General features: G+C 39.3%; 1 protein-coding gene across 4 annotated transcripts in view; it reads left to right on the top strand.

Moving 5' to 3' along the window:
• RFTN2 (raftlin family member 2) overlaps positions 1-17,362 on the top strand; it is a 68,113-nt gene extending 50,751 nt beyond the window's left edge. Inside the window, exons 8-9 of one of the 4 annotated variants that reach the window (XM_049106562.1) lie at positions 4,214-4,292; positions 15,299-17,362. In XM_049106562.1, coding sequence (XP_048962519.1) covers positions 4,214-4,292; positions 15,299-15,331 — 112 coding nt within the window. In that variant the 3' untranslated portion in view covers positions 15,332-17,362. Of the gene's footprint in view, positions 1-4,213; positions 4,293-9,488; positions 9,606-11,205; positions 12,510-13,699; positions 15,026-15,298 lie in introns of those variants that run through there. The other 3 variants (XM_049106560.1, XM_049106563.1, XM_049106561.1) reach the window with 3 other exon arrangements.
• The last annotated feature ends 6,114 nt before the right edge of the window (positions 17,363-23,476 follow it).

Raw genomic sequence — 23,476 nt, 5'->3', positions numbered from 1 at the left:
GACTATGAGGCACTCACCCTGCCAAATAGCTGCCCCCTCTGTAAGACTTCAGACCTCTTTCTTTTAATTGTACTATGGTTAGATTCTCTAGAGCAAAAAGAGTTCCACATTGGGATGCCTGAGTGGCTCAGCGGTTGAGCATCTGCCTTTGGCTCAGGGCATGATCCTGGAGTCTCTGGATCGAGTCCCACGTCGGGCTCCTTGCATGGAATCTGTTTCTCCCTCTGCCTATGTCTCTGCCTATCTCTCTCTCTGTGTCTCTCATGAATAAATAAATAAAGTCTTTAAAAAATATTTCCATATCTCACAGATGTTCTGAAAATAGCAGGACACCTTTTTTTTTTTTTTTTTGCAGGACACATTTTAAGTCAGAATGGCCCTAGCTCAGTTGGAAAAGCATAAAACTCTTTTTTTTTGTTTGTTTGTTTGTTTTTAATTTATTTTTTATTGGTGTTCAATTTACTAACATACAGAATAATCCCCAGTGCCCGTCACCCATTCACTCCCACCCCCCGCCCTTCTCCCCTTCCACCACCCCTAGTTCGTTTCCCAGAGTTAGCAGTCTTTACGTTCTGTCTCCCTTTCTGATATTTCCCACACATTTCTTCTCCCTTCCCTTATATTCCCTTTCACTATTATTTATATTCCCCAAATGAATGAGAACATATAATGTTTGTCCTTCTCCGACTGACTTACTTCACTCAGCATAATACCCTCCAGTTCCATCCACGTTGAAGAAAATGGTGGGTATTTGTCATTTCTAATAGCTGAGGAATATTCCCTTGTATACATAAACCACATCTTCTTTATCCATTCATCTTTCGTTGGACACCGAGGCTCCTTCCACAGTTTGGCTATCGTGGCCATTGCTGCTAGAAACATCGGGGTGCAGGTGTCCCGGCGTTTCACTGTATCTGTATCTTTGGGGTAAATCCCCAACAGTGCAATTGCTGGGTCGTAGGGCAGGTATATTTTTAACTGTTTGAGGAACCTCCACACAGTTTTCCAGAGTGGCTGCACCAGTTCACATTCCCACCAACAGTGCAAGAGGGTTCCCTTTTCTCCGCATCCTCTCCAACATTTGTTGTTTCCTGCCTTGTTAATGTTCCCCATTCTCACTGGTGTGAGGTGGGATCTCATTGTGGTTTTGATTTGTATTTCCCTGATGGCAAGTGATGCAGAGCATTTTCTCATGTGCGTGTTGGCCATGTGTATATCTTCCTCTGTGAGATTTCTCTTCATGTCTTTTGCCCATTTCATGATTGGATTGTTTGTTTCTTTGCTGTTGAGTTTAAGAAGTTCTCTATAGATCTTGGAAACTAGCCCTTTATCTGATATGTCATTTGCAAATATCTTCTCCCATTCTGTAGGTTGTCTTTGAGTTTTGTTGACTGTATCCTTTGCTGTGCAAAAGCTTCTTATCTTGATGAAGTCCCGATAGTTCATTTTTGCTTTTGTTTCTTTTGCCTTCGTGGATGTATCTTGCAAGAAGTTACTGTGGCCCATACAACTCTTGATCTCAGGGTTGTGAGTTCAAGCCCCACATTGGGTATAGAGATCACTTAAATATATTAATAAACTAAAAAAAAATAGAAAATATAAAAAAAAATAAAACTTAATATTGTAAAAAAAAAAAAAAATCAGAATGGCCTTAAGAAAACCAGGGACACCGTGGTCTCAGACATATTTCAAATTGAGGAGCTTATTCTAAGGACGTCCCCAAGAGATGGGAAGATGCTGAACTTCCAGTCTTACCTGGGCTTCTAGAGACTGTCCTAAGATAGTCAGCCTTTGAGAAGCCATCGCTTCATTTGCTGTTTTACCCTATTAGGAAAGGTCAAGAAGCCTGCTCTAGGTCAAACATCACATTCTAGGGCATTCAGACTTGCTCCATCCTATAATGGGTTGGAAAGAATTCACTCCAGGTTACTCACCATCCTATCCTGATATCCTCCTGCTTTGTATTCAAGAAGAATAATTCTGCCCTGATCCCTCCTCATCTTTGCATACTTCTAGGTCTGGTTCCCTCATGGGATTTTCTACCTGAACCACACACTTTGAACATTACCCAGAAACCTCCTCTGTATTCTTAGGTACCCTCTCCCTTGACTTTTCTCTCTAGAAGATAGTCTAGGGTCTGAGACATTTCCATCCCACTTAACTCCACCCTACCTTTCATTAAATGAATAGAAGAGGTGGAAGGAAATCACACTTGTTGTACTCCTTCTAGTGGCAGGCACAGAGGAGGTCTTCATACACATCAACATGTTTATCCGTCACAAAGTCCCTGACAGGAAATGAAAGTCAGAGAATTTAAAAATTTGTTAAAGTCACCAGCTATGAGGTGGTATCATCAGCTATTACAGTAGAGGTGGGATTTAAACCCAGGAATTCTTTGGCTCCAAAGCCACTGCCTTTCCTAGCATATTCTGTACTTCCCAAAGAACAGCCTATTCTGTATGCTGCTAGTCTCTTCTCTGTGTGCCTAAGTCATAACCCATGTCTCCTAATGATTGTTCCCAAAAGTTACAATATACAGTTGACTGTCGAACAACATGGGTTTGAACTGCACAGGTCCACTTATAAGCAGATTTATTTTGATAAATATAGTACAAAACTGTAAATGTATTATCTCTCCCTTATAATATTTTTCATGACATTTTCTCTTTAGCTTACTTTATTGTAAGAAGACAGTATATAATACATATAACATAGAAAATATGTGTTAGTTAAGTGTTTATATATTTGGCAAGGCTTCCAGTTAACAGCAGGTTATTAGTAGTTAAGTTTTTGAAGAGTCAAAAGCACATGCAGATTTTTTTTAAATATTTTATTTTTAAGTCATCTCTACCCCCAACCTGAGGTTCAAACTTACAACCCCAGGATCAAGAGTCACATCCTTTACCTACTAAGCCAGCCAGGCGCCCCCTATATGTGGATTTTTTACTGCAGTGGGGAGAGAGGTTGATGCCCCTAACCCCCACGTTGTTCAAGGATCAAATATACTTCATCCAAGTCTTTTCTTCTAAGCAAAGATAAGGTCAAACTAGAATGAGATTAGACTGGAAGCATTCTTTTAAAAAGAAAAAGAAAAAAGAAACAGTCTCTTATTACCACTTTGGGGGAAATTTTGCTGTTTCTCAAAATTCAACAGTATCAGTAAGTTTGGGATTTTCAAACGGTGTGGAGTTGACATATATTGCTAGGGCCAGAGTTTCAATGTTGCATTTGTTTTCCAGAAAAAGAGCTCAGCATAAAATGCAGCTAATAGTGAGGTTTTGTTTGGGTTTTTTGCATAATAAAAGTCGTAACTGAGCAACATTAGCTACAGACACTCCTCCCCATAAATCCATGGAGACTGTGAAAAGCATTTCAGAGAAATACAAACCCCAAGTAGTCTTTGGCAAGGGGTAATTTGCCATGATGATAGTTAAATAAGGAGAATACTGAGTAGCTGACTACAAAGAAGCATCTGAAAATAAAACTAGCTGTGGCTCAAGTCTCTCAATTGAAAATGTATATAAAATCTCTCACATGTGGCAGCCTAAATTGGTCTCTTCTTTTTATAAGGCAAATTTGACAATGCATACCAAGAAGCTTAAATCATACCCTTTTGACCCAATAATCCTATTCCTGAGAATTTATATCAAAGAAATAAGTCATAAGAATAAGGAAGACTAAAAAAATTTTTAAAAAAAGAATAAGGAAGACTATACATATTTTACAGCAACATTTTAAAAAATTTAGTGGAAAACTGGAAACAACCTAATTTCCAATAATATAGGAAAGGCTTAATACGTTTTAGTATCTTAATTCTTTGAGAGATGGCAGCTATTAAGAATACAATCAGTGTAAAAACAAGGAAAGGGTATTTAGTGAAAGGCATAGAACACAGAAATGCAAATATGTAGTAGTTACAGAACTGCAGAAATTCACATGTATAAAGACTAGGAGGAGGCAAAAAGATAAAAATACTTACATTAGCACATTGAGATTACAAGTTTTAAAAAATTTTTCTTTTGTAATGACTATATTCAGTTTTTAGGGATTTTTTCTTGTTTTTCCAGCCACAATATTTATATGGAATAATATTTCATAATTATTTTTGGATCAGAAGATTATATTACAAAAGATACATGTGGAATATTCTAGCCAAGTGTGAAATTGAGAATTAATAATTTGAAAATACTAAAGCTGTTGTTTTAATTTGCAGTGAAGGGAATTTGGCTACAAAGCAAGTCGTGTTCCTTCAGAGACCAGTTATGTGGAATTCAGCTGCTCAAACACCAGAAGTGAGTAAAATTGATGCTTATTAACTAAATATTTTTTAAAAGATTATTTCTTTATTTGTTTATTTGAGAGAGAGAGAGAGAGAGAGAGCGGCAGAGGAAGAATTGAGCAGGGAGCCCAATGTGGGACTTGATGTGGGGCTCCATCCCAGGACCCTGAGATCATGACCTGGGCCAAAGCAGAGGTTTATGGTGCCCCTTAATTAAATGTTCTACTGAAGCATTTAATCCTTAAACTCTCCTTCTAATTCTAAATGGTGAATACAGATAAGGAAACGTGGACTTGATATGGAAATAGTCTCTAAACCACTTATAACAACAAAGGAAATGAATGTGTCAGTAACCAGGTGACAGGAGACAGTTCTGAATGGGATCAAAATATTTTACTCCAAAATTTGCCATGTTGGCAAAGGATTCTTTTGAACTGAAGGCAATTAAGGAACACAGACATAAGAGTAACTTTCTATCTTTTCCCTTTCTGGTAAAAAGCAGGACATAAATTTCCCTTTTTAAAGGTAACACAGGGGTGCCTGGCTGGCTCAATCCTTAGAGTCTTGATCTTGAACTCACCCTGACTCTTGATCTCGGGGTTGTGAGTTCAAAACTCCATATTCTGTATATAGATTTACTTAAAATATAAAATCTTTTAAACAAAAAGTAAATAAATTTCCATTTGTAAAGTTGTTCTCTCCTGTACTAGGGAGGGAAGACTCCTAATCACCAGAGATGACTTATTGCTGGAAATAGCATTGACTTGAGTCTACATATACAAACCTTACTAAAAATAACCCTTATTTTCCATTAGGTTCCCCACATATGTACCTTTCCACTATCTGCTGCCTGTAGCAGCCCAAAGTGACTAGCCCTTTGTCTAGTCACTTTGCTAAAATCATGTATGAACTCCCCGGTCTCACTGTCTCTTTGGGTTTTCACTTTTTCTCTGTGAAGCCCCCAAGGACATCCAAAATAAACCTTTCCTCCTGTTAATCTGCCTTTTGGTAGTTTAATCTGTAGGCCTCATGTACTGAGATAAGAGTAGAGGAAAAATTTTCTGTGAGTGTGTGTAATATTGCAACAGACATACAGATGGCCAACACATGCATGAAAAGATGCTCAACCTCACTCATCATCAGAGAAATGCAAATCAAAGCCACAGTGAGAGATCACCTCACACCAGTCACAATGGCTAATATAAAAAAGATAAAAAATAACAAGTATTGGCAAGGATGTGGGGAAAAGAGAATCCTTGTGCACTGTTGGTGGGAATGGGAATTGGTGCAACCACTGTGGAAAACTATGGAGTCTCCTCAAAAAATTAAAAATAGAAATAGCATATGATCCAGTAATTCCTCTTCTGGGCATTTACCCAAAGAATATGAAGATACTAATTTGAAAAGAGATATGCAGCCTATGTATATTGCAGCACTATTTACAATAGCCAAGATATGGAAACAGCCCAAGTGTCCATTGATAGATGAATGGGTAAAGAACGTGTGGTGTATACAGACACAGACACAGACACACACACACACACACACACACACACACACATATACACACACTGGAATATTACTCAGCCATAAAAAAGAATGAAGTCTTGCCATTAGCAACAACATGGATGGAGCGTTTGATTTCACTCATATGTGGAATTTAAGAAACAAAACAAATGAACAAAACAAAAAAGAGACAAAAGAACTCAGACTCCTAAATATAGAGAACAAACTGGTGGTTCTGGTGGTTACCAGAGGAGAGGTGGGGGGGATGGGTAAAATAGGTGAAGAGGATAAGAGCACACTTATCATGATGAACACTGAGTAATGTATACACTTGTTTAATCACTGTTTGTACACCTAAAACTAACATAGCACTGTACATTAATTATCCTGCAATTTTAAAATAATAATAAAAAATAAAAAGATTACAGATATTCCATTTATATGAAATTCTCGAACAAATAAAACTGTAGTGTAAAGAACAGATCTGTGGTTGCTAGGAATTAGGGTTTTGGAGAAGGGAAGTGATAGAGGGATCACATAGCAGGTTTTAGGGGGGATAATGTAATTGTTCTGTGTCCTATTGTGGTTACACAAAACTGTAAATAGGTGTGGAAATTCAACGAACTATATACTTTTAGTATATAATAATCTAGAAATTAAAAGATTGTTCTATAAATCACAAAGATTACATTTTTAAATGTCTTTGTTCTCCATTAAAAACTGTCCTTGGGTAATGAAATTCTCATGAAGTAAGGCTATGAAGGCTATGCAGGATAATAAAGCAGAGTCCTTTCTATCTTGTTCCTTTTATCTATTTTTATTTTTCTTTCTTTTGGAGGGAGGCCTCTAAATGAATTCAAGGATGTGACATTCAGTAGGATAAGAGACTCCATCCAGGATTTTACCTCCATCTATTAAATGTTCTCAATTTTTTCTTCCAAGATCTTTTTCTGTTACTTTTGAAGACACAAAACTAATCGAATTTTTTTTATTACCTATAAGGCTCTATTTCAGTTAAATTCTTCAGCCCCCATTTTCCTTTGATAATTATTTAAAAGAAACAAAGGCCATTTAAGAGTACTTAGTTTCCACAAACTCAGAGTAGTTTCCATTTAGTGGTGTTCTTAGGAGTAGAAAACATAATGAAAAATATTCCAAAAAAAAAAAAAAAAGATCCCTGGGAATGGGGTATGTGTGCACGCAGGTATGTGCTTGGGTGTGCACACATGTACAAGCACACATCATGTCTGACACACTCTCCAAGCCTCCGTGTCCCTATCTACGAAATATGGACAATGCGAGTACTTACCACAGGGTTGTGAGGAGGATTCAGTTAGAACACATGTACAGGGCTTAATACAGTGCCTGGTCATATGAAATGTTGCTTTTGTTTTCAATAGAAATGTTTTCCTTTCGATAGTAGATGATTAAACACTACTAGCTCTATGGAGAAATTGAAGAAGAATCTAGAAACTCCTAATGACCCTCCATTGTCTCCAGATAAAAATTACCTTCAGCTAGTATGGAAGAATGGAATGTAGTGTATGGATGTTTTTGATGTTCCAAAAAAACATATATATAAGAAATATGGCAAAACATTAACAAGTTTAGAATTAGGTAATGAGTATATGGTGTTTGTTGTACTATACTTTAAACCTTCTGTCTACTTGAAATTTTTCTTAATTAGAAAGTTGGGAGAAATTAAGCTAAAAAAGTATTAGTCATCAACAACTTTTTCACCAGTTATTAATTAGTAACTAATTAATTACTAAGATGCTACACCAAAAAGGCCCATAAGGAATGATTTAAATACAACAGAAGGGTCTCTCTTGTAATAGTCTAAAAATGGGCAGGCCCTCTAGGGTGGGTCAAGGCTTCACTTCATGACTGGTCAGCTCTGCTACCCTCAACATGCCACAGTTGTTGCCATGTCCAGCCAGCAAGAAGCAGGAAAGAGGAATTCCAGACATGCTTTTAAAGCACTGACCCCTAAGTCACACATTTCTTCTCACATCCCATTGATCTGAATTTATTAATGCCGCCACAGGTGTCTGCAAGGGAGGCTGGGATATGTCATCTGGTCAACCATTTGCTGGTGCCACAGTGAAATAGCTTATGGCCAGCCAAAAATTGCAAGGCATTGGCAGGGAGGAGTTCTCTTATTGAAAGAAAGATGGAGAGAATAGACCCTGGGGAGATATAGGAGTGTAATGTTAATGGTTCTGATTTTAATTTATTTTTCTTCTTTAGAGCAATCTTACATCCAAATAATATTCTTTTTTTTAAAGATTATTTATTTATTGGGATCCCTGGGTGGCGCAGCGGTTTGGCGCCTGCCTTTGGCCCAGGGTGCGATCCTGAAGACCAGGGATCGAATCTCACGTCGGGCTCCCTGCATGGAGCCTGCTTCTCCCTCTGCCTGTGTCGCTACCTGCCTCCCCCCCCCCCTCTCTCTCTGTGATTATCATGAATAAATAAATAAATAAAATCTTAAAAAAAAAAGATTATTTATTTATTCATGAGAGACACATACACAGAGAGATAGAGAGAGAGAGGCAGAGACACAGGCTCCATGTAAGGAGCCTGATGTGGGACTCGATCCTGGGACTCCAGGATCATGCCCTGAGCCAAAGGCAGGTGCTCAACCATTGAGCCATTCAGGCGTCCCCAAATAATATTCTTATCTTTAAAATATATCTCAAAAAAAAAATAAATTAAAATAAAATAAAATATATCTCAAAATGAATGATTTTATGTGGTAAAGACTTCTTGAGCACATCTGTTGAAACATTTCTCTAACACAAACCAAGAAGAAGCAGGAGCCAGAAAAATGTTCTAAATTAGATCTTTTCCTAGGTAGCTATAATAAAATCATATGAATACTACGAAATATTTAATGTACACAATAGGGGCAGCCCGGGTGGCTCAGTGGTTTAGCACTGCCTTCAGCCCAGGGCATGATCCTGGAGACCTGGGATCGAATCCCACGTCGGGCTCCCAGTGCATGGAGCCTGCTTCTCCCTTTGCCTGTACCTGTCCCCCCCCACCCCTCTCTGTGTGTCTCTCATGATTAAATAAATTAAATCTTTAAAAAATAATAATAATAATGTACACATTAATTTCTTTACCTTACAATGAGACAATTACTAAACTTTTTCGTACTTTTTCAATCATTTGAAGTTGATTTGAAATTATTTGAAAATCATAAGGGTCATACTTTATTCATTAACTCATAGTATCTTTGATTGAAGTCCTTGTGAAAATAAATCAGGTGCTAGTGTAAACAGAGAATGTTGAGTATCTCAAAGAGCATTAAGTAAAAATCAAGATAAAAGCATTTTGCTTTTATATTTAATGAGGTTCTTCATCTAGGGAATGCTTTACACTCAAAGCAAATGGCCTTTTTCCTAATGTGAGCAGAAGAGGAAGAGTGGTCCCTGTTGCCTCAGAGCCAAGGTCCAGGCTGAAGAACAGCTCTGTTCTGGGTTACCCATGCTATTACCTATGGGGGTATTGCACTCCTGGGGGGTGTAAGAAACAGAAACTCTGCTCAGGTTAGCCTATGTGTGTAAGGACATTTATTGACTTCTAGATAGGAAGGATATTGGCATAGCTTATAACATCACAAAAGAGCTACAAGAACCCTCAGGTACTGACACCAGAGATTCAGCTTTGCCAGGATGTTCTCTTTTATCTGTTTCAGCTTCAATGTGCATATGTGCAAAGGGCTTCTAATGAGGTGAGTGTGGCCATCTCATCAAAACGGAAGAGCTTTTTAGAGTGCCTGGGTGCCTCAGTCAGTTAAGCGTCCAACTCTTGATTTGGGCTCAGGTCATGATTTCAAGATTCTGAGATTGAGCCCTGCATCAGGCTCCATGCTGGGTGTGGAGCCTGCTGAAGATTCTTCTCTTTTGGGGCACCTGGGTGGCTCAGTCAGTTAAGTGTCTGCCTTAGGCACAGATCATGATCTCTGGGTCCTGGGATCAAGTCCCACGTAGGGCTCCCTTCTCACCAGAGAGTCTGCTTGTCCCTCTGCCTCTCCACCCTGCTCATGCTCTTTCTCTCAAATAAATAAATATAAAATCTTAAAAAAAAAATGATCTCCCTCCCTCTGCCCTTTCCTTGCCCCCCCCCCCAAAAAAAGAAAGAAAGAGCTTCTTTATTCTACAGTCCATATAAAAATCCCAAGGAAGGACACTGATTGGATCTGATTGGGTCACATGCCCACCCAGCAGCAGAGAAGGTGGATAGGAAAGCTGGCTGGAAAGGTGGTTGCCCTCTACACTCTTTTCCTTCTGCTTGAATGATTTTGACAACCCCAAGCTGGGATGACCCAGGAACAAGTTCTGTGAGCAAGTAGAGATGGTGTCTTTCCACAGATTTTTCAAAACCTCTAACACCTCCAAGTGGTACTGGAGCTACACCTGAGCTTGCAGTGACTTCCTGATCCTTCCCCAGGTCAGAGCCACACAAGGAAGAGAAATCCTCAATGTCCACTCCATGTTTTTATTGCTTTATAAGCCATATTTTTTAGCTCTTCTTTTACTCTTTCCATCATAATAGTTTCCAAGACAACACCATGTCTTAGGATTGCTGGTGTAATTCTGGTTTCATTCTTTCCTCTTTATTTTTAAGACACTGACAGTGAAAAAATGGAAGCCAGAGTGGTAGAATATCTTAAATTCAACTGACTTGTCACTGAGTCTCAGGGATTTGAAATGGGTCACCCATTTTTAGCAAATGAGAATGATTCTCAAAAATTAATAGATTTTATCAAGAATGGCATTAGATCTGCATCCAAATCTTGGCATAATTTTCTCCAATCTTATAGTAAAAATATCAGAAAAAACTGAGGAGTTATAGGAACAAACCTGGCCACATATCCTGGAAATTTTCTTCTTATTGACATAGAGAAATATTTAAAATAGAGTGCTCAGGGCAGCCCCGGTGGCACAACAGTTTAGCGCCGCCTGCAGCCTAGGGCATGATCCTGGAGACCCGGCATCGAGTCCCAAGTCAGGCTCCCTGCATGGAGTCTGCTTCTCCCTCTGCCTGTCTCTGCTTTTCTCTCTGTCTCTCTATGAATGAATGAATGAATGAATGAATAAATAAATAAATAAATAAATAAATAAATAAATAATCTTTTAAAAATAAAATAAAATAGAGTGCTAAGTAGAAAAGTGAGTTGTACACATCTATGTGTACATATGCAAATACACACATATTTAAAGAAGGAAACACAATAAAATATACCAAATTTTAACAATGGTATCTCTGCGAGATAGGATTGTGGGTGCATTTTACTGTTTTGTTTTTACCAGATTTTCTACACTGAACGTGTATTATTTTTGTAACTGAAGGAAAATTGTATTTGGGAAACACACAAATCTTTGACCTTAAGTCTACTCATATTTTTGCAGCTGTGGGTAATATAGTGTGCAAAGAATGAGACAAGATCCTTGGGATCCAGTTTGAGACCAGCCGCTCCCTGACCTTGAACAAATCCTGTCTTTCTTCTGGGCCTGGGTCCTACCTCTGTAGAATGAGGGGTTGTGGTAGGTGATCTCTCAGGACAGGTTTGGCTTCAGACATTGCAGTTTGACCTGTTGGAAAAGCTATTAGTTCAGGTGGAGAGCAGAGGGAGGGAGGCAATAGTGTTGCTGAAGATGTATTTATTAAATCCTATGGTAAAAAAAGAAAAGTGTTTGTTCTGAAATCTTTTTTACAGATTACAGTCTGTAATCGTTTTTACTAGTTATTGTGTCACCTTCTAATATTTGAAATTTACATTTGGTGGCTGTTCACTCATCAATATTTATCTAAAAGTAAATAACTACAAATATCTCTTATTACTACAATAAGGAATTTATTGCAAAATTTACATTTGGCCCTGTTGCTGGTGAGTAAGGAAAGTTCCAGGCAGTCAAGTGCTCCCAGGCATCTCTGCCTTCCTATTTTTCTCTCAGTCAACATTGAAGGGTCATTCAAGAGTGAACGCACTCTTTATGCCTGTGGGAGAGGGAGCCAGTAGTCAGGCTTGAGAAAGGAGCCCGGTCCGATGGTACCTGTCAGCCCTTCCTACAGCCACAAGGCCATATCCTCACGGACCAGAATCCCAGTGCCAGAGAGAATGTTCCATTCTCAAATCCAATACCTGAAGAGAAAACCTGTCAGGTTCCACGGCTTGTATTAAATTCAATACTTCTGGACAATGAGAATAAAAAAGAAAAGGATTTGAGATCTGACATCTGCATTTGGTGACTCCAAGGGGCCAATGGAAATGTCACCACCCCAGCCTCGTTGAAGCAGGAACTACTTGTCTCCTTACACTTGCCCAAGAACTCCAGTAACTCAGCCAAGAAAAAGACCGGCCAACACAGGCCTTTCTAAGCAACATGCTGAGGGCTGCTCTTCCTATACAAACAATATCATAAATGGTGATTACATTCCATGGTAGCATACTCAGTCTAATTTAATTAAGGCTTTTGTTTGCTTTGTGTATTTGCCATGAGAACCAGTAGAAAATACTTTTGTATTTTGTATTTTGTATTTCAACAAACCTGAGTTAACAAGCTTTTATAAGACTGGCTTGGGCATCTGGCTTCTACAGTTTTTCCCCTAAGTTTTTATAATTGTAGCTCTTGCATTTAAGAAAATGTGATCCTAGTTCCTAACTAACATATAAATGAACTTCCAAGAAATAAACACTCTGTGAGTTGGGAAATGATTGTGCTTTTTTTTTTTTTAAGATTTTATTTATTTATTCATGAGAGACACAGAGAGAGAGAGGCAGAGACACAGGCAGAGGGAGAAGCAGGCTCCCTGCAGGGAGCCCGACATGGGACTGGATCCCAGGACCCTGGGATCAGGACCTGAGCCAAAGGCAGACACTCAACCACTGAGCCACCCAGGTGCCCCTCTCTTTATCTTTTTTTGTTTATCCTTGCTCAGATTTTTGTACCTAAAAGTATGTGATCATATTCTAATATCTCACGTTACCAGTATTAAAAACACGCTTATAAGGAAATCTCATCAGGAGTCCGAACATCCACCTGTTCAGTTGCTACAGTTTTCTCCCCGAGGATTCCTTTTATTGACTTATAGACCTTATTTTGACTTGTTACCTTGGCAAAGACCATGTCATCTTTACTCTAAACTGCACCAAGGACATTTTGAGCCCTCCGTAAATATTTCTCAGTGAAAACATCCACCGTTTATCAGACAGTCTGCAGAGTGAGCTGGTCCAGTTGCTGAGCATTCCTACTGCGTCAGGCAGAGGCGGTCGTGGCAGGACAAGGAGGGTGGCCTGCTTGATCCAGGGGGACACTCCAGCCATTCTTTTTTTTTTTAATTTTTTAATAAGTTTTTTTTATTTATTTATAATAGTCACACAGAGAGAGAGAGAGAGAGAGAGGCAGAGACACAGGCAGAGGGAGAAGCAGGCTCCATGCACCGGGAGCCCGACGTGGGATTCGATCCCGGGTCTCCAGGATCGCGCTCTGGGCCAAAGGCAGGCGCCAAACCACTGCGCCACCCAGGGATCCCCATTCTTTCAATATAAATATGGTCAGAATTATTTGTGACTCCTCTGTATAGCCGGCCCCTATGTGAAATGGGTGTAAGGTGGCCGCTGAAGCACTTTTTCTGCTGTCTGGATCCCAACTAACACCAGATAGGAAATGGAACCTCTAATGTATTTCTGCCCCCCTTTGTTCCCCAAAGTAAGATCCCAACAGGTTTCTCTCCCCAGAGACATCCTCCAGGGCCCAGAGAGGTACACAACCACCTGTCAGTGAAGATAAGGTTGTGCCAGGAAGCTCTGCGGGCTGTGCAACAGAGGGAGCTGCTCCTGGGGCACAGGCAGGGCCCATCTTCGTAACCCCTGGTCACAAAGGCCAACCTCGTGTGTTTCAGAGGAAAGCCAGCCGGCTCGTCAGAGGGGAGGACAGGAGCAAAGTCTCCAGCAGGAGCATTGGATTGGACACGGCCACATCACAGCCCGCAGAGAGCAGCAGCCTGCCCGAGGAGCGCCTCCCGGCCCGCTCCAGAGAGTGCTGGACCAAGGAGAGGAGGCCGGGCCCCTACAGCGGCTTCTCGGGGTTCAGCAGCGGGGACAGCGTCCTGCGGGAATTCGACGACGGACAGTTTGACCAGGAGGACGGAGTAACTCAGGTCACTTGTATGTGAGCAATGAAGTGAAGCCAACCCAAGACCCTGTAAATAGTTATTAAAATAATCGCCAACTGACTTCGTTGTATTGCTTTCCCTGCATTTCTGTAATACTCTGAATTTTTCCAGACTCAGGCTTTCCTCTTATCTGCATAAACTTTGGCTCAACCTCCCAGACAAAGAAGAATAACCAGCAGAACTGTAAATTTAGAATCGTGTTTACGCTTCTCCCAACTAAACATCTGTTTAAGCAGGTGTTCTCTTAGGTTATTAACCAATAATCTACTTCAGTTTCTCATGAATATACAAGATCTACTTTTCTTTCAGTTCCTGGTGAGAAGACTAAATATATCAACCGCTATTTCACCTAAGTAGAAAGTCCTCAGGAAGTCAGAATCTTACTGAAGGTAAAAAGCAATCTCTCTCTCTCTCTCTAAATCCCTCTCTCTCTTTCACATACATGTAAAGGGCTAATTAATGAAATACCTGTTTCCTGAATATAACAGTCCAAATTTTGTCTTTAATGATGACATGTATATACAAAGCAAGCTCCCATTTGTTAAAATATTCTTCAAAAACTTCCTTTTTGTATGTCTCTGCTTTTAAGGGAAGGGTCACCATGTTACCAGCCCCATACTGATTCTTTGAACTTAAACGTTATTGCTTCTAATAGCCTAGAAATAGAGCAAAGCAGCATCCCGTAAAACTCAATATGAAAAGAACCCAGAATCTCAACATTTAAAGACCTTAGTAGAGAAAAAGAATTTTCTTCATCTTAAACTGCAAGACAGAAAAGTATTCATAGCTCCAAGTGTATGGAGACACACCGGTTCCATCTCTGCTTTTCTTGCTTTGCTAGTAGGGATGCCTTTGCCTTGCCCAGCCTTTAATAGGTAAAGATTAAAACTCTACATAATAGAGGATTTTCATCTATCTACAAAAGGCTTACTTCGAAATGTGGGTATCTTCAAGTGAAATACAACTGACTTTGCCATTGATGAATTCAGCCTCTATTTTTATTAGCATTGGTGTTGATATTATATCATTTGAATAATAAAATGTCATTTGTTATTGGGCTATCGTTTTTTTTGACACAAATGATCATAATATGTTTTGTACACGTGATAGATAATGTATTACATGTGATCAAATATATAGTGTAACTAAGCCGGGACAATCTCCATGAATTGTTGGTAAGAGCAACATGGAATTATTCCACTTCTACAAGGCAGAAGCATCACCTTTGTAAGTATAAAGGAACTGAAGAATATTTTGCTTAGTGTTATTCCACGGAAATAGCTATCAACAATATTTGCAGAATTGTTTTTATGTTTTGATTTTCAGATGAACCTGACTTCCATATCCAAGGGTTGGTGAATTTTGGGTAGAAACGAGCATTACTTCTGGAGGCCACAAAATGCCACAAGTTATGAAACACAGGGAATGTTCCCAGGTCAGTTATTCTGATGCCAGGGTCTATGAGGGGTAGAGACCCCTGTGTCATTCTGTCAGTATGCAGAGGGGATTTGAAGTACTAAAAACAGACATAGGAATTTATATTTCTAATTTAAAGGAAAACTCAGGAATATGTCAATCACCTAATTTTTAATATTTGTGCTAAGCATCCCTTCTTTTACAATTTGCTTTTAAGTGTTATTTCTTCTTGTTGAAAAAAAAACTTCTTACAAAAACTTAGTCATATCCTCAAAACCTATTTTATAAGCATTTACTCCAACAACTGCCCTTAAGTTATGTGGCAAATCTGTATTACAATGAATAAATAATAACCAAGTGGTTCTAGAGCATTTTAAATGTATATAAGTAGCTCTGAGTCTATTCTTTGAAAAAAAAAGTAATAATACTTGGAGTCAATGTGCCTAAGGAGTTAAATGTGACTAACCATTTTCTGCCAACTATATATTTAGTTCTTTTCATACCACTATATAATCTAGGGGCCCTGGCATATGAATTACTAATACCAATAAATTATAATAAAAAAAGGTATTATGATCATAGATGTGAGTGTAGAGCTTTGCCATTTTCCTTGGTGCAGTAGCTCCAGGACTCTGTCTCAGGTCTCAATGACCACCCATTAGTTCCTTCCCATTTGGATTGAATGTCACCCTGTTATCTTTCATGGGCAACATTTAATTCCTACTCCCCAGAAAAATCACCTCTGAGCTGATGAGCAGCTCTATCAATGGCACAATTCCCTTTGATATAAAATAAATGAAAAAGATAAATGAGCCTTCAGGAATCTTCAGACACCTTAAAGCAGGAGACAGAGCTATAGTCAGTCCAAATCACAACTATCTCCAAATCATTTATCAGGAGCAAGTGTTTATATATTTGCTTTATATTTGTACCAGATGCATTTTCATTCTGGAAGAGCTGAGGTGCTGTCTCATTTTCTAGCCTTTCCTTACTACCTTGATTCCTCACCACTCTCCTTTCTGGGCTAAAAAAGATTTCCTTCTCGCAATGACTCAGGGCCCCAAAACATCCTTGTATGGAGAGACTAATCAAGTAAGAACCCAAATGGAATAGGTGCTAACAATGGAGAGTGTCTGTCACTGAACATGTTAAATCAATTGACTGGTGGGTTTGTGAAAGCTAGCTAAATGCAAACCATCAGAATTTAGAGCACATCCATTTAAATAATATTTGTTGTGATTTATCATACCTTGAGAATGAAATTTATCTGTGCAATTACCTAAAGTTTATAGAGCCAGTTCTGACAGATGATTTAGTTCTAAGATGGTGTTTGAGGTGGAAAATTAGGTAAAACTCTAACGTAATGAGCCTGGTTTCTGCTATGGTCATAAACTTTTTGTGGAGATGATTCCAAAAATGTTTTGAGCATTAATATCATTGTATGTATAAGTATCAAGATGATTCTTTGTAGGCTTATATCAACCAGCATTCTTGGTTGCAAGCAACAGCAGTTAACCTTGGCACATTTAGCATTAAAGGAGTTTATTTCAAGAGATACATAGAATCGGACTTCTTCAAAATTTAAAACTTCTGTTCAAACAATAGAAATTTATTTCTCGGGGATCCCTGGGTGGCTCAGTGGTTTGGTGCCTGCCTTTGGCCCAGAGCGTTATCCTGGAGACCCGAGATCAAGTCCCACGTCGGGCTCCCTGCATGGAGCCTGCTTCTCCCTCTGCCTGTGTCTCTGCCTCTCTCTCTGTATCTTTCATGAATAAATAAAATCTTTAAAAAAAAATTTACTTTTCACAGTTCTGGTGGCTCAAAGTCCAAGATCAAGATGCCTGCTCCCTTGTTGATGGATGATTGTCTTCTTTTTTTAAAAAAAAAAAAGTATTTAAATTCAATTTTATTAACATATAGTGTATTTTTAGTTTCAGAGGTAGAATTTAGTGATTCATTGATTATGTATAACACCCAGTGCTCTTTACAACAGTGCTCTCGTTTATGCTCGTCACCCAATTACTTCATTCCCCCTCTTCCCCTCCAGCAACCCTCAGTTTGTTTCCCATAGTTAAGATTCTCTTATGGTTTGTCTCCTCTCTGGTTTCATCTTATTTATTTTTTCCTTCCCTTCCCCTATGTTCATCTTTTATTTTTAAATTCCGCATGAATGAAATCATCTGATTTCTCTGGCAGACTTATTTTGCTTAGCATAATACCCTCTAGTGCCATCCATGTTGTTGCAAATTGCAAGATTTCATTCTTTTTTGATGGCTGAATAATATTTCAGTGTGTGTGTGTGTGTGTGTGTGTGTGAGAGAGAGAGAGAGAGAGAGAGAGAGGGATCTTTTTTATTCATTCCTCTGTCGATGGACATCTGGGCTTTTTCCATATTTTGGTTATTGTGGACAATGCTGCTATAAACATCAGGGCGTATGTGCCCCTTCGAATCACTATCTTTGTATCCTTCGTATAAATACCTGGTAGTTGTATTTTTAAATTTTTGAGAAAGCTCCATACTGTTTTCCAGAGTGGCCACACCAGTTTGGTTTGCATTCCCACCAACAGTGTGAGAGGGTTCCCCTTTATCCACATCCTCACCAACGTCTGTTGTTTCTTGGGGTATTTAGTCATCCTGATTGGTGCGAGGTGGTATCTCATCGTGGTTTTGATTTGTATTTTCCTGATACTGAGTGATGTTGAGCACTTTTTCATGTATCTGTTGTTCATGTCCCATTTGTACATTTTCTGCCCATTTCTTGACTGGATTTTTTTTTTATTTTTATTTATTTATGATAGTCACACACAGAGAGAGAGAGAGAGGCAGAGACACAGGCAGAGGGAGAAGCAGGCTCCGTGCACCGGGAGCCTGACGTGGGACTCGATCCCAGTTCTCCAGGATCACGCCCTGGGCCAAAGGCAGGCGCTAAACCACTGCGCCACCCAGGGATCCCTTGACTGGATTTTTTAATTGTGGGTGTTGAGTTTGATAATTTCTTTATAGATCTTGTATACTATCCAAGACATTTGCAAATATCTTTTCCCATTCCGTAGGTTGCCTTTTAGTTTTTTTGACCATTTCCTTTGCTGTGCAAAAGTTTTTTATCTTGATGAAGTCTCAATAGTTCATTTTTCCTTTTGTTTCCTTTGCTTTTGGAGACATGTCTAGCAAGAAGTTGCTGCAGCCAAGGTGAAAGAGGTTGTTGCTTGTCTTCTCCTGTAGGATTTTGATGAATTCCTGTCTCACATTTAAGTCTTCATCCATTTTGAATTTATTGTTGTGTATGATGTAAGAAAGTGGTCCAGTTTCATTCTTCTGCATGTAGCTGTCCAATTTTCCCAGCACCATTTGTTAAAGAGACTGTCTTTTTTCCATTGGATAGTCTTTCCTACTCTGTCAAAGATTAGTTGACCATAGAGTTGAGGGTCCATTTCTGGGTTCTCTATTCTTTCCATTGATCTGTGTGTCTGTTTTTGTGCCAGTACCATGCTGTCTTGATGATCACAGCTTTGTAATACAGCCTGAAGTCTGGAATTGTAATGCCTCCAGCTTTGTTTTTCTTTTTCAACATTTCTTTGGCTATTCAAGGTCTTTTCTGGTTCCATACAGATTTTAGGATTGTTTGTCCTAGTTCTGTGAACAATGTTGATGATTTTTTTTAATGGAGATTGCACTGAATGTATAGGTTGCTCTAGTTAGCACAGACATTTTCACAATATTTATTTTTCCAATCCATGAGCATGGAATGTTTTTCTATTTCTTTGTGTCTTCCTCAGTTTCTTTCATGAGTGTTCTATAGTTTTCAGAGTACAGACTCTACCTCTCATAGGTATCTTTGGCTTTTGGTGCAATTTACACCATTTGGTGCAGTTTACACCAATTGTAATTGATTTCTCTTTCTTCTATCTCATTATTAGTATGTAGAAAATGCAACTGACTTCTGTGCATTGATTTTATATCCTGCCACTTTGCTGAATTCTGTATGAGTTCTAGCAATTTGGGGGTAGAGTCTTTTCAGTTTTCAACATAGAGTATTATGTCACCTAGGAAGAGTGAGAGTTTGACTTCTTCTTTGCTTATTTGGATGCCTTTTATTTCTTTTTGTTGTCTGATTGCTGAGGCTTGGACTTCCAGTACTATATTGAACAACAGCAGATGGCCGTCTTCTTGCCATAACTTCACATGGTAGAAAGGCAAGGGAGATCTCAGGGCTCTCTTTTGTATGGGCATAAAGCCCATTCATAAGGACTCTACCCTCATAACTTAATCACTTACCAAAGGCCCACCTCTCAACACCTTCACACTGGTGATAAGGATTTCAGCATTTGAACTTTGAGGGGACACAGACATTCAATATATAGGAACTATAAAGACACACAGGGGAACTTTCTGGGGTGACAGAAATGTTCTATATCTTTATTTGTTTGTAAGTAACACAGTGTACACAATTGTCAAAACTCCTTGAACTATATACTTAAGATAGGTACATTTACTACGTGTAAATTATGTCTTAGTGAAGAAATACTGAGGGGCTCAGTTAAACATCTGCCTTCGGCTCAGGTCATGATCCCTGGGTCCTGGGATCAAGCCCTGTGTTGGTTTCCCTGCTCAGCAGGTAGTCAGTCTGCTTCTCTCTCTCTCTCTCTCTCTCTCTCTCTCTCTCTCTCTGCTCCTCCTCCCTGCTCACTCTGTGTGTCTCTCAAATAAAAAAATAAAATCTTAAAAAAAAAAAAATACTGATTGGAGAATTTACAGAGTTGTCAGGACTAGAGAACCAAGCTCAATGCTAAACTTCCAGGACAAAGTGCAAACCTGCACAAGAGGACAAGCCTGTTGCACCAAGTGCCGCTGCCAGGAATCCAGCTGTCCAGTTCACAGCTGCAACTTTTTTTTAGGCTCTTGCTGCCCCCAAACCCAAATGTTTCAGCAAAAATGCCCTTTGTTCAACCTTCTTCCTCCCCTGACTCAGAACATGAATACTGTAGGTGGCGCTCATCAGGTTCAAGATACCCCAAACACAGCACACGTGTTTATTTGTGGTGCCAAGTCAAACTTTGATTGGACCTTAAACAAATGATCAAAGGTTAACACCACCAATAATGGAACAAACCAACATCCTGTTATTCCTAATATATGCTGAGGACACAATATCATTTCTGTGGTACTCTTGGCAAAAAGTCCACAACCTGCATGAAATCATTAGGAAGTGCTAGATGAACCCAAACATTCTATAAAAGCAACTGGTCTACATAGTTTTAAAAATGTCCAGGTCATGAAAGACAATAGGAACTGTTGACAAACAAACAAACAAACAAAAAGGAACTGTTGACAAGTAATTGCAATATATGACCCTGGACTGCATCCTAGATGGAGAGGAGTGGTGGCTGGTGTGTCAATAGGAAGTTATATAACATAACTTAGCTTATTAGATTATAATATTGTATCAATGTTAAATTTCTTTTTTTTTAAGATTTTATTTATTTACTCATGAGAGACACACACACACACACACAGAGGCAGAGACACAGGCAGAAGGAGAAGCAGGCTCCATGCAGGGAGCCTGATGTGGAACTTGATCCCAGGTCTCCAGGATCAGGCCCTGGGCTGAAGGCGGCGCTAAATCGTGGGCCACCTGGGCTGCCCTCTTTTTTTTTTTTTTTTTTAAGTAAATTCTATATTCTTCATGGGGCTCAAACTCACAACCCCAAAATCAAGAGTCTCAGGCTCCACTGACTGAGCCAGCCAGGTACCCCATGACAGCTTTCCTTGCCACTACTAAACTATCTACAAATCAGTGTTAACAGAGACCCAAACTCAGAAAGTTCCCTTCATGTCTAACCCTTCCAGTGCCCTCACAAACCATGGTGAGTCGGCCAAGATGGCAAGACACTTAGTGGAAAATTCACTCAATACTTTTGACTGATTAGGAGGAAACTCAAGAAGAACATTGGTGATTGGTCATTCCCTAGCAGTAAAAGAAAAAGGAATGAAAAGAAACCTACTATATGAAAGGGGAGAAAAACATAGGAACAAATTAAAAAGGAGGTCACCACCCAGGAACATAGTTGAGAAGTGATGTAGACAAGATACTATTTATCTGCCAACTGTATTTGGACAAGTTGTTTAATGTCTCTAAGATTTTATCTATAAAACGAGGATGTAGTATTGATTTCATTGGGCAGTACTGAGGAGAGCCAAACACAGCAGCTGCCACACTGCGTTGTTATATCCAGAAAGCAGCTCCAAAAGAAAATCAGCTCTAGTAATACAGAGAACAAGTCTGGGTGGTTTATTTTATTTTTTTTTCACTTCCATCACCTACTGAGTCCTTTCCCTGCAAAACAGTGTCTCAGTTGCTGAAAAAATTCCAAGGCATGTGCTAAGGCATAAAAGATCAATGAAGCAAACCAATAAGAAGTGTAAATCAAGTTATTCTTATTTTCTCATCAAAAGTGGGATTACTAAATGAAAGAGCAAGGGAACTTAGAAGACTTGCCTCCATGGAAAGAATTTTTGAACGGATCAACGAGTTTCCATTTAGCGTTCACTGTGCCCTTCTAGTTAATCATTGCTGTCCCGGAGCCAGTAGACTTGGCTCCCTGGCTTGGGCTGGCCGAAACCACCCAAATAGACATGTGGAAATCTGAAGTCCAGGCTTTCTAATGTAAGAATTTTTTTTGTTGGTTACACAAAAGACTATAAATACATGTAATTTAACGGGCATGCTAATCTTTAGGGATGAATTGTTTTCAACATGTTAAATTTTCTAAAAGAGAGAAAACAATTCACATCACTGTAATACAAGTAGTACAGTCTTCAAGTATGTCTTTTAATTTCAGTAATTAATATAAAACTGAAACACACGTTTGGGTATTTTATTTACATTTCCTTTTTCTTTCCCAGACTAGAGGCATAGTTGGGTTTGTTGGTTTTTTTTTTTTTAGAATTTTATTTACTTATTCATGAGAGACACACAGAGAGGCAGAGACACAGAGGGAGAAGCAGGCTCCATGCAGGGAGCCGGATGGGAGACTCGATCCCAGGACCCCAGGATTGCGACTTGAGCTGAAGGCAGACGCCCAACCATGAGCCACCCAGCCATCCCTAGAAGCAATAGTTTAATGTTTATACTACACAGTCGAAAAAAATGGGTTTAACATTTCAGTTTCAGTGTTTTTTCTGAAAACATTAGTTCCTTAACCACATACCATTCTTTTGAATTTGTTCTTCTGGGAAACTGTGTTTCTTGAAATTTTTATTTTTTAATCCACTCCAAAAGTATTAGTTGAGTCCGTTTTTTAAAATGTCCAGCTTTAGGGATCCCTGGGTGGCTGAGCGGCTTAGCACCTGCCTTTGGCCCAGAGTGTGATTCTGGAGTCCCAGGATCGAGTCCCATGTTGGGCTCCTTGCATGGAGCCTGCCTCTCCCTCTGTGTCTCTCATGAATAAATAAAATCTTTAAAATAAAATGTCCAGCTTTATGATAAAACTGCCGTCTATGTATGTCTCTTCGTTTCTTCCCACATATTTATGTAAAGAGCTACTACCACAGACCCAAGTTAAAAACATAAAAAACAAAACTATAAACAAGTTAAACGTAAAAAAAAAACCAACTATAAGAATACCAAAATAATATATGACCAAATATCTATTTTTTTTAAGATTTATTTATTCATAAGAGATGCAGAGAAAGAGAGAGAGAGAGGCAGAGACACAGGCAGGGGGAGAAGCAGGCTCCATGAGGGGAGCCCCATGCGGGACTCGATCCCGGGACCCCGGGGCCACACCCTGAGCCAAAGGCAGGTGCCCAACCACTGAGCCACCCAGGCATCCCTCAAATTTATATTTTTAAATATAGAAGTTACATTTCATGTGAAATGGGGTTAAAGTTTAATATATTTGGTCTCGTGTAGGGCAAAATGTCTTACTTACAAAACTCTTAAAATTGTGGGACTTTAAGGTCTTAGGCAGCACAGGATCTCAGACCATGCGAAGCAGCAAATGGCTGTGTCAGGACTGGGATGAGGGGGTACAGATGGGTCCTTTTTTAAAAAAAATTATTTATTTATTTGAGCGAGAGAAAGCAGC

The sequence above is a fragment of the Canis lupus genome, chromosome 37, assembly GCF_003254725.2.
Source record: "Canis lupus dingo isolate Sandy chromosome 37, ASM325472v2, whole genome shotgun sequence".
Taxonomy (NCBI): Eukaryota; Metazoa; Chordata; class Mammalia; order Carnivora; family Canidae; genus Canis; species Canis lupus.
This window is presented reverse-complemented; position numbering and strand designations above follow the sequence as displayed.